Here is a 12,650-nt window from a genome sequence, read left to right as displayed (position 1 = left end):
TCCATATACTATACAACTAGTAACAAACGAAATATAAATACATAAAATCGGTACAAATTTAAATAATCATGCCTATAACTAACTATAACCTACAACAAATAAATTATTAAGTTACAGTATATAACAACTACCTTAAAATACACTTAATTCAAACAATAACAAATACTTAAGCTCTTCAAAATCTCCGCCATGCCTACAAGCCAAACATCGTCTTATCTGGAGCTTCTACCTGGAGCTCTGGTTTGCTCGTCTCTACTTCGAGGTTCATCTTGGAAACTTTATTGCCCTGCTCACGTCCTCTATGCTGTTCCTTCTTCAGTGTCTGAAGCCAACGTTGTATGGCGCTGAAACATAAATAAATAAATTATCTATATCAAACTTTATAAGTAACAATTTGTTATTTCATAAATTACATTACACAATTTTTTAATTTACACACATATCAACAGTTCAAACATATTCACGTCACATCAAAATAAATAATTAATAAACTCACAAATTATCATTCTAATACAGCAGCCTCATCAAAACATATTATTAAACTACATCCACATTCCATAATTTAACTACTTCAACAAATACACATATTCATCAAATTTCATACAACATTACACTAATTCAAACAATAATAACTTTTCGCATTCCATACAAATTAACAGTACAAATCAACTAATAATTAAAATCTTAACCCTCCTTGCTTTCATCACGCTTGGGAAATTCTTGGGCCACCTGATGCGGTCCTGTTGATGGAGCCTTGCTCTCTGCACCCGACACCACACCTGGAGTATCCATAACGGAGCAAAGAAAATATGCTGCCATCTTTTCTTGTCAAATCTCCGCCTCGTCTACAACCCAAACATCGTCTCATCTGGAGCCTCTGCCCGGAGTTCTGGTTTTCTCGTCTCTTCTTCGAGGTCCATCTCGGCAACTTTCCGGCCTTGCTTATGCTTTATATGCTGCATCTCCTCAGTGTCCGGAACCATCACTATATAGAGCTGGAAAAATTAAAAAAATATATCATAAAACTTCTTATAAATGGCCACCTGATGCGGTCCTGTTGATGGAGCCTTGCTCTCTGCACCCGACACCACACCTGGAGTATCCATAACGGAGCAAAGAAAATATGCTGCCATCTTTTCTTGTCAAATCTCCGCCTCGTCTACAACCCAAACATCGTCTCATCTGGAGCCTCTGCCCGGAGTTCTGGTTTTCTCGTCTCTTCTTCGAGGTCCATCTCGGCAACTTTCCGGCCTTGCTTATGCTTTATATGCTGCATCTCCTCAGTGTCCGGAACCATCACTATATAGAGCTGGAAAAATTAAAAAAAATATATCATAAAACTTCATATAAATGGTAAACAAACTACAAAAGCAGTCCTTTAACATACCCACGTCACATCACAATAAAACAACTCATAAATTCACAAATTAATACTTAAATAAAATAGCTTCATTACATACCCACGTCACTTCACAATATAATCACAATAACTCATAAATTATCAAATTAATATTTAATATATAATAGCTTCATTACATACCTACGTCACATCACAATAAAATAATTCATAAATTCACAAATTAATACTCAGAAATAATAGCTTCATTAAATTACATTTTACACTATATAAAAATTTAACTACTCTAATAAATACATATATTTATCAAATCCCAATTTATCATACAATATTTACGCTAATTCAAATAATAATAACTTTTCGCATTCCACTCAAATTAACAATACAATCAATAACTCACTAATTCAAATAATAACAAATAATTAAATAAATATATATATAAAAAAAACTCTCGTCAAATCTCCGCCTCGCCTACAAGCCAAACATCGTCTCACTCGGAGCCTCTGCCTGGAGTTCTGGTTTCCCCGTCTCTTCTTCGAGGTCCATCTCGGCAACTTTCTGGCTTTGCTCATGCTGCATCTCCTCAGTGTCCGGAACCATCATTATATGGAGCTGGAAAAATTAAATAAAATATAATCATAAAGCTTCATATAAACTGTAAACAAACTACATAAGCATTCCTTTAACATATCCACGTCACATCACAATAAAATCACAATAAAATAACTCATAAATTCACAAATTAATAGCTTCATTACATATCCACGTCACATCACAATAAAATATATCATAAATTCATAAATTAATACTCAAATATAATAGCTTCATTAAATTACATCTACATAAACTACATAAACATTTAACTACTCTAATAAATACATATATTCATCAAATTCCAATTCATCATACAACATTACGCTAATTCAAACAATAATAACTTTTCGCATTCCATACAAATTAACAATACAAATCAACTAATAAATTAAAATCTTAACCCTCCTTGCTTTCATCATGCTTGGGAAATTCTTGGGCCACCTGATGCGGTCCTGTTGATGGAGCCTTGCTCTCTGGACCCGACACCACACCTGGAGTATCCATAACGGAGCAAAGAAAATATGCCGCCATCTTCTCCTTGCCAAATCTCCGTCTCGTCCACAACCCAAACATCGTCTCATCTGGAGCCTCTGCCCGGAGTACTGGTCTTCTCGTCTCTTCTTCGAGGTCCATCTCGGCAACTTTCCGGCCTTGCTTATGCTTTATATGCTGCATCTCCTCAGTGTCCGGAACCATCACTATATAGAGCTGGAAAAATTAAATAAAATATAATCATAAAGCTTCATATAAACTGTAAACAAACTACATAAGCATTCCTTTAACATATCCACGTCACATCACAATAAAATCACAATAAAATAACTCATAAATTCACAAATTAATAGCTTCATTACATATCCACGTCACATCACAATAAAATATATCATAAATTCATAAATTAATACTCAAATATAATAGCTTCATTAAATTACATCTACATAAACTACATAAACATTTAACTACTCTAATAAATACATATATTCATCAAATTCCAATTCATCATACAACATTACACTAATTCAAACAATAATAACTTTTCGCATTCCATACAAATTAACAGTACAAATCAACTAATAATTAAAATCTTAACCCTCCTTGCTTTCATCACGCTTGGGAAATTCTTGGGCCACCTGATGCGGTCCTGTTGATGGAGCCTTGCTCTCTGGACCCGACACCACACCTGGAGTATCCATAACGGAGCAAAGAAAATATGCCGCCATCTTCTCCTTGCCAAATCTCCGTCTCGTCCACAACCCAAACATCGTCTCATCTGGAGCCTCTGCCCGGAGTACTGGTCTTCTCGTCTCTTCTTCGAGGTCCATCTCGGCAACTTTCCGGCCTTGCTTATGCTTTATATGCTGCATCTCCTCAGTGTCCGGAACCATCACTATATAGAGCTGGAAAAATTAAATAAAATATAATCATAAAGCTTCATATAAACTGTAAACAAACTACATAAGCATTCCTTTAACATATCCACGTCACATCACAATAAAATCACAATAAAATAACTCATAAATTCACAAATTAATAGCTTCATTACATATCCACGTCACATCACAATAAAATATATCATAAATTCATAAATTAATACTCAAATATAATAGCTTCATTAAATTACATCTACATAAACTACATAAACATTTAACTACTCTAATAAATACATATATTCATCAAATTCCAATTCATCATACAACATTACGCTAATTCAAACAATAATAACTTTTCGCATTCCATACAAATTAACAATACAAATCAACTAATAAATTAAAATCTTAACCCTCCTTGCTTTCATCACGCTTGGGAAATTCTTGGGCCACCTGATGCGGTCCTGTTGATGGAGCCTTGCTCTCTGCACCCGACACCACACCTGGAGTATCCATAACGGAGCAAAGAAAATATGCCGCCATCTTCTCCTTGCCAAATCTCCGTCTCGTCCACAACCCAAACATCGTCTCATCTGGAGCCTCTGCCCGGAGTACTGGTCTTCTCGTCTCTTCTTCGAGGTCCATCTCGGCAACTTTCTGGCTTTGCTCATGCTTTGTATGCTGCATATCCTCAGTGTCCGGAACCATCATTATATGGAGCTGGAAAAATTAAATAAGATATTAACATAAAACTTCATATAAATGGTAAACAAACCACATAAGCAGTCTTTTAACATACCCACGTCACATCACAATAAAATAACTCATAAATTCACAAATTAATACTTAAATATAATAGCTTCATTACATACCCACGTCACATCACAATAAAATCACAATAAAATAACTCATAAATTCACAAATTAATATTTAAATATAATAGCTTCATTCATACCCACGTCACATCATAATAAAATAACTCATAAATTCACAAATTAATATTCAGAAATAATAGCTTCATTAAATTACATTTTACACTATATAAACATTTAACTACTCTAATAAATACACATATTTATCAAATTCCAATTTATCATACAATATTACGCTAATTCAAAAAATAATAACTTCTCGCATTCCATACAAATTAACAATACAAATCAACTAATAAATTAAAATCTTAACCCTCCTTGCTTTCATCACGCTTGGGAAATTCTTGGGCCACCTGATGCGGTCCTGTTGATGGAGCCTTGCTCTCTGGACCCGACACCACACCTGGAGTATCCATAACGGAGCAAAGAAAATATGCCGCCATCTTCTCCTTGCCAAATCTCCGTCTCGTCCACAACCCAAACATCGTCTCATCTGGAGCCTCTGCCCGGAGTACCGGTCTTCTCGTCTCTTCTTCGAGGTCCATCTCGGCAACTTTCTGGCTTTGCTCACGTTTTGTATGCTACATCTCCTCAGTGTCCGGACCCATCATTATATGGATCTGGAAAAATTAAATAAAATATTATCATAAAACTACATATAAATGGTAAACAAACTACATAAGAAGTCCTTTAACATACTCACGTCACATCACAATAAAATCACAATAAAATAATTCATAAATTCACAAATTAATATCTAAATATAATAGCCTTATTACATACACACGTCATATCACAATAAAATAATTCATAAATTCACAAATTAATACTCAGAAATAATAGCTTCATTAAATTACATTTTACACTATATAAACATTTAACTACTCTAATAAATACACATATTCATCAAATTCCAATTTATCATACAATATTACGCTAATTCAAATAATAATAACTTCTCGCACTCCATACAATTAACAATATAAATCAACTAATAAATTAAAATCTTAACCCTACTTGCCTTCGTCACGCTTGGGAAACTCTTGGGCCACCTGATGCGGTCCTGTTGATGGAGCCTTGCTCTCTGGACCCGACACCACACATGGAGTATCCATAGCGGAGCAAAGAAATCCATGCTGCCATCTTTTCTGCCATAGGTCGTGACTGCAGCCGACGCCTCTCCCATTGGCACCTGGAACCTGCATCCATCTCTCTGAAGCAAAACTTCGCCAAACCTGTTGCCCTTCTTCAGTGTCAACGTTATATGGCACTGAAACATAAATAAATAAATAAAGTATTAATATAAAACTTTACAAGTACCAATTTGGTATTTTACTAATTACTATATACAAACTTTTAATTTACACACACATCAACAGTCTAAACATATTCATGTCACATCAAAATAAATAATTCGTAAAATCATAAATTATCATTCTTAAACTGCAGCTTCATCAAATTACATTACTAAACTACATTTACACTTCATAAACATTTAACAAATATACATATTCTTTAAATTCCATTTTATCAAACAATATTTACGCCAATTCAAATAATAATAACTTTTCGCATTCCATTCAAACTAACAATACAAATCAATTAATTCACTAAATTAGAATAATAACAAATATTCAAATTTACTTTAATAAATAAATATATAAAAACTTTCGGCAAATCTCCGCCTCACCTACAAGCCAAACATCGTTCAACTGGAGCCTCTGCCTGGAGTTCTGGTTTTCCCGTCTCCTCTTCGAGGTTCATCTCGGCAACTTTCTGGCTCTGCTTTTGCTGCATCTCCTCAGTGTCTGGAACCAACATTATATGGAGCTGAAAAAATTAAATAAAACATTATCATAAAACTACATAACGCAGTTTTCAACATACCCACGTCACATCATAATAAAATAACTCATAAATTCACAAATTAATACTTAATTATAATAGCCTCATTACATATCCACGTCACATCACAATAAAATAACTCATAAATTAATACTCAAATAAAATAACTTCATAAATTACACTTCACATTACATAAATATTTCATTACTCTAACAAATACATATATTCATCAAACTCCATTTTATCAAACAATATTATGCTAATTCAAATAAATATAACTTTTCGCATCTCATACAATTTAATAATAAATTAAAATCTCAACCCTCCTTGCCTTCATCACGCTTGGGAAATTCTTGCGCCACCTGACGTGGTCCCGTTGATGGAGCCCTGCTCTCTGGACCTGACACCACACTTGGAGTATTCATAGCGGAGCAAAAGGAATCCATGCAACCATCCTTTCTGCCTACTCATCATCATGCAATTAAACTCACCTGGGTCAGCTATGGCCATTACTCTAGCTTCGGCAACTTACACGTTCTCCCATCGCATCCGGAATTTAATCCGCATGGCGCTATACAAATTAACGCCTCACGGCTCGGATTCCTCGGCCCACACAAGGCGGCTCTGTCCTTGGTTGAGCCGGGCACCCGATAATCGGCTACTACAACCGTTGGAGCTTCTGTTTCCGCTTCTAATCCTGGTTCTGCTTACTCGTCGATCCTAAAATTTAAGTAAAAATTTAAGCTTTTACACAGTTCTTATTTAAATTCACTCTTACATAAACTCTTAATTTAACATTTTGTAAATTCTTAATCGCATATAGTTAAACTGTTCTTTATACAAATGCAAAAATCGCTCATAATGTTCATATTTATACACTCTCTCTCATTTATGCAAACTTTGTGACCCTAATATTAAGTCTTTTGTAATTACATAAGTTATGTATTTTATACTACTTTGGTGCTCCTTTGAGGGATGGGGCACCTACATCACAATGCTTCCGCTTTTTTCCGCTTTCCCTCCACTCAATCATCCACGGAAGGATTAAATCGTTTAATTTACGCTGCTGCCTCCTCACTAAATGCACTAACTTTAAGGCCAATTTTTGTATTTAACATAAGTTATTGTAAATCAAATTTTATGGCCAGTGCGCCAAAATATAGACTAAACTATTAATAAAAGGGCACGGCGGGCTTGACCCGAACCCACTTTGCGAAAATTTTTCGCGGATGGGTTTTGGGAGGAGGGGGGTGGTTTTTCCCCGTGGAAGGGGCCTAGATCCGTGTATAGAAGTTTTTCACTCCTATAAATACAGTTGGATGCTGGGTCCCTCCGCGTCCTGCCCGGATGTGTATGGGTCTGGCTGACCTGTGCTCCTTTTGCTGTATCTATACAGCGATTTTTGGAGCGCGCTTTGGTCGGTTCCATACAGAAGTTAACTTTTTCTTTTTCCTTTCTGTTAAACCATTTCGGGCTTTCTACTTATTTTCTTCTCTACCTCTTCTATAATTCTATTTTTTCTCTAAAGGCGAACGACGGTACCTATTAAGGCCGTTTTAAAGTAAACAAATATAATTATACTTATCTCAATAACAAAATTACACAAATTCCACATTGAATAAAATTAACTACTCAAACGCTACGTAAAAGTATTAAACAATAAATTTTACCCAGAATCTGCAATTCTTCTTATCCACATCATGCCTGGAAAATTCTGGGCCATTCGATGCTGCTTTTGTGGCGGAGCATTGATCCACGAAACCGGTTACTTGTCCATTCTGCGAATCGCATGAAGCATCGAAATTGATTTCGAAAATTTTCTGGTTGCAACTCAAGTACTCTCACCCAATATTCCCTCACTTCTTGGTATCCGGAATTTACATTCAGCCGTGCTGAAACAATAAACAAATGCAGCATTAATACAAATCTCCGTTAGAGCGTTTGAAGTGGGATAAGATTTGGTCACCACATTCTGGATATCCACAGCGGAGGAACAAAGAAAATCATGCTGTCAGCTATTTTGCCGGAGATTCGTAACCTGCAGCCAACGCTTTTTCTCTTGGCATTTGGAATGTGCATCCATATACTATACAACTAGTAACAAACGAAATATAAATACATAAAATCGGTACAAATTTAAATAATCATGCCTATAACTAACTATAACCTACAACAAATAAATTATTAAGTTACAGTATATAACAACTACCTTAAAATACACTTAATTCAAACAATAACAAATACTTAAGCTCTTCAAAATCTCCGCCATGCCTACAAGCCAAACATCGTCTTATCTGGAGCTTCTACCTGGAGCTCTGGTTTGCTCGTCTCTACTTCGAGGTTCATCTTGGAAACTTTATTGCCCTGCTCACGTCCTCTATGCTGTTCCTTCTTCAGTGTCTGAAGCCAACGTTGTATGGCGCTGAAACATAAATAAATAAATTATCTATATCAAACTTTATAAGTAACAATTTGTTATTTCATAAATTACATTACACAATTTTTTAATTTACACACATATCAACAGTTCAAACATATTCACGTCACATCAAAATAAATAATTAATAAACTCACAAATTATCATTCTAATACAGCAGCCTCATCAAAACATATTATTAAACTACATCCACATTCCATAATTTAACTACTTCAACAAATACACATATTCATCAAATTTCATACAACATTACACTAATTCAAACAATAATAACTTTTCGCATTCCATACAAATTAACAGTACAAATCAACTAATAATTAAAATCTTAACCCTCCTTGCTTTCATCACGCTTGGGAAATTCTTGGGCCACCTGATGCGGTCCTGTTGATGGAGCCTTGCTCTCTGCACCCGACACCACACCTGGAGTATCCATAACGGAGCAAAGAAAATATGCTGCCATCTTTTCTTGTCAAATCTCCGCCTCGTCTACAACCCAAACATCGTCTCATCTGGAGCCTCTGCCCGGAGTTCTGGTTTTCTCGTCTCTTCTTCGAGGTCCATCTCGGCAACTTTCCGGCCTTGCTTATGCTTTATATGCTGCATCTCCTCAGTGTCCGGAACCATCACTATATAGAGCTGGAAAAATTAAAAAAAATATATCATAAAACTTCATATAAATGGTAAACAAACTACAAAAGCAGTCCTTTAACATACCCACGTCACATCACAATAAAACAACTCATAAATTCACAAATTAATACTTAAATAAAATAGCTTCATTACATACCCACGTCACTTCACAATATAATCACAATAACTCATAAATTATCAAATTAATATTTAATATATAATAGCTTCATTACATACCTACGTCACATCACAATAAAATAATTCATAAATTCACAAATTAATACTCAGAAATAATAGCTTCATTAAATTACATTTTACACTATATAAAAATTTAACTACTCTAATAAATACATATATTTATCAAATCCCAATTTATCATACAATATTTACGCTAATTCAAATAATAATAACTTTTCGCATTCCACTCAAATTAACAATACAATCAATAACTCACTAATTCAAATAATAACAAATAATTAAATAAATATATATATAAAAAAAACTCTCGTCAAATCTCCGCCTCGCCTACAAGCCAAACATCGTCTCACTCGGAGCCTCTGCCTGGAGTTCTGGTTTCCCCGTCTCTTCTTCGAGGTCCATCTCGGCAACTTTCTGGCTTTGCTCATGCTGCATCTCCTCAGTGTCCGGAACCATCATTATATGGAGCTGGAAAAATTAAATAAAATATAATCATAAAGCTTCATATAAACTGTAAACAAACTACATAAGCATTCCTTTAACATATCCACGTCACATCACAATAAAATCACAATAAAATAACTCATAAATTCACAAATTAATAGCTTCATTACATATCCACGTCACATCACAATAAAATATATCATAAATTCATAAATTAATACTCAAATATAATAGCTTCATTAAATTACATCTACATAAACTACATAAACATTTAACTACTCTAATAAATACATATATTCATCAAATTCCAATTCATCATACAACATTACGCTAATTCAAACAATAATAACTTTTCGCATTCCATACAAATTAACAATACAAATCAACTAATAAATTAAAATCTTAACCCTCCTTGCTTTCATCATGCTTGGGAAATTCTTGGGCCACCTGATGCGGTCCTGTTGATGGAGCCTTGCTCTCTGGACCCGACACCACACCTGGAGTATCCATAACGGAGCAAAGAAAATATGCCGCCATCTTCTCCTTGCCAAATCTCCGTCTCGTCCACAACCCAAACATCGTCTCATCTGGAGCCTCTGCCCGGAGTACTGGTCTTCTCGTCTCTTCTTCGAGGTCCATCTCGGCAACTTTCCGGCCTTGCTTATGCTTTATATGCTGCATCTCCTCAGTGTCCGGAACCATCACTATATAGAGCTGGAAAAATTAAATAAAATATAATCATAAAGCTTCATATAAACTGTAAACAAACTACATAAGCATTCCTTTAACATATCCACGTCACATCACAATAAAATCACAATAAAATAACTCATAAATTCACAAATTAATAGCTTCATTACATATCCACGTCACATCACAATAAAATATATCATAAATTCATAAATTAATACTCAAATATAATAGCTTCATTAAATTACATCTACATAAACTACATAAACATTTAACTACTCTAATAAATACATATATTCATCAAATTCCAATTCATCATACAACATTACGCTAATTCAAACAATAATAACTTTTCGCATTCCATACAAATTAACAATACAAATCAACTAATAAATTAAAATCTTAACCCTCCTTGCTTTCATCACGCTTGGGAAATTCTTGGGCCACCTGATGCGGTCCTGTTGATGGAGCCTTGCTCTCTGCACCCGACACCACACCTGGAGTATCCATAACGGAGCAAAGAAAATATGCCGCCATCTTCTCCTTGCCAAATCTCCGTCTCGTCCACAACCCAAACATCGTCTCATCTGGAGCCTCTGCCCGGAGTACTGGTCTTCTCGTCTCTTCTTCGAGGTCCATCTCGGCAACTTTCTGGCTTTGCTCATGCTTTGTATGCTGCATATCCTCAGTGTCCGGAACCATCATTATATGGAGCTGGAAAAATTAAATAAGATATTAACATAAAACTTCATATAAATGGTAAACAAACCACATAAGCAGTCTTTTAACATACCCACGTCACATCACAATAAAATAACTCATAAATTCACAAATTAATACTTAAATATAATAGCTTCATTACATACCCACGTCACATCACAATAAAATCACAATAAAATAACTCATAAATTCACAAATTAATATTTAAATATAATAGCTTCATTCATACCCACGTCACATCATAATAAAATAACTCATAAATTCACAAATTAATATTCAGAAATAATAGCTTCATTAAATTACATTTTACACTATATAAACATTTAACTACTCTAATAAATACACATATTTATCAAATTCCAATTTATCATACAATATTACGCTAATTCAAAAAATAATAACTTCTCGCATTCCATACAAATTAACAATACAAATCAACTAATAAATTAAAATCTTAACCCTCCTTGCTTTCATCACGCTTGGGAAATTCTTGGGCCACCTGATGCGGTCCTGTTGATGGAGCCTTGCTCTCTGGACCCGACACCACACCTGGAGTATCCATAACGGAGCAAAGAAAATATGCCGCCATCTTCTCCTTGCCAAATCTCCGTCTCGTCCACAACCCAAACATCGTCTCATCTGGAGCCTCTGCCCGGAGTACCGGTCTTCTCGTCTCTTCTTCGAGGTCCATCTCGGCAACTTTCTGGCTTTGCTCACGTTTTGTATGCTACATCTCCTCAGTGTCCGGACCCATCATTATATGGATCTGGAAAAATTAAATAAAATATTATCATAAAACTACATATAAATGGTAAACAAACTACATAAGAAGTCCTTTAACATACTCACGTCACATCACAATAAAATCACAATAAAATAATTCATAAATTCACAAATTAATATCTAAATATAATAGCCTTATTACATACACACGTCATATCACAATAAAATAATTCATAAATTCACAAATTAATACTCAGAAATAATAGCTTCATTAAATTACATTTTACACTATATAAACATTTAACTACTCTAATAAATACACATATTCATCAAATTCCAATTTATCATACAATATTACGCTAATTCAAATAATAATAACTTCTCGCACTCCATACAATTAACAATATAAATCAACTAATAAATTAAAATCTTAACCCTACTTGCCTTCGTCACGCTTGGGAAACTCTTGGGCCACCTGATGCGGTCCTGTTGATGGAGCCTTGCTCTCTGGACCCGACACCACACATGGAGTATCCATAGCGGAGCAAAGAAATCCATGCTGCCATCTTTTCTGCCATAGGTCGTGACTGCAGCCGACGCCTCTCCCATTGGCACCTGGAACCTGCATCCATCTCTCTGAAGCAAAACTTCGCCAAACCTGTTGCCCTTCTTCAGTGTCAACGTTATATGGCACTGAAACATAAATAAATAAATAAAGTATTAATATAAAACTTTACAAGTACCAATTTGGTATTTTACTAATTACTATATAC

The 12,650-nt window shown here is 34.8% G+C and overlaps 2 protein-coding genes across 2 annotated transcripts; both read right to left on the bottom strand.

Annotated features, from left to right (window-relative positions):
* Positions 1-3,726: 3,726 nt before the first annotated feature.
* On the bottom strand, positions 3,727-4,689 carry LOC115633550. Its single transcript, XM_030531007.1, has 2 exons — positions 4,561-4,689; positions 3,727-4,083 (listed from the first exon to the last, which is right to left on the bottom strand). Exon 2 carries the CDS (start codon positions 4,027-4,029, stop codon positions 3,727-3,729), a length of 303 nt encoding a protein of 100 aa, XP_030386867.1. The 5' UTR covers positions 4,030-4,083; positions 4,561-4,689.
* Positions 4,690-10,836: 6,147 nt separating this feature from the next.
* LOC115633551 lies at positions 10,837-11,799 on the bottom strand. The gene is made up of 2 exons (XM_030531008.1): positions 11,671-11,799; positions 10,837-11,193 (listed from the first exon to the last, which is right to left on the bottom strand). Exon 2 carries the CDS (start codon positions 11,137-11,139, stop codon positions 10,837-10,839), a length of 303 nt encoding a protein of 100 aa, XP_030386868.1. The 5' UTR covers positions 11,140-11,193; positions 11,671-11,799.
* Between the last annotated feature and the right edge of the window lie 851 nt (positions 11,800-12,650).

This window comes from Scaptodrosophila lebanonensis, unplaced genomic scaffold, assembly GCF_003285725.1.
Source record: "Scaptodrosophila lebanonensis strain 11010-0011.00,11010-0021.00 unplaced genomic scaffold, SlebRS2 tig00001437-arrow-arrow-pilon, whole genome shotgun sequence".
In the NCBI taxonomy this organism is placed as follows: domain Eukaryota; kingdom Metazoa; phylum Arthropoda; class Insecta; order Diptera; family Drosophilidae; genus Scaptodrosophila; species Scaptodrosophila lebanonensis.
Note: the sequence above shows the minus strand (reverse complement) of the source record. Positions and strands in the feature narration are given on the sequence as shown.

What these genes read in the sequence shown, in the direction of transcription:
- LOC115633550 (XM_030531007.1), bottom strand. Translation starts at nt 4,029, where the DNA reads ATGATGGTTCCGGACACTGAGGATATGCAGCATACAAAGCATGAGCAA.
- LOC115633551 (XM_030531008.1), bottom strand. Translation starts at nt 11,139, where the DNA reads ATGATGGTTCCGGACACTGAGGATATGCAGCATACAAAGCATGAGCAA.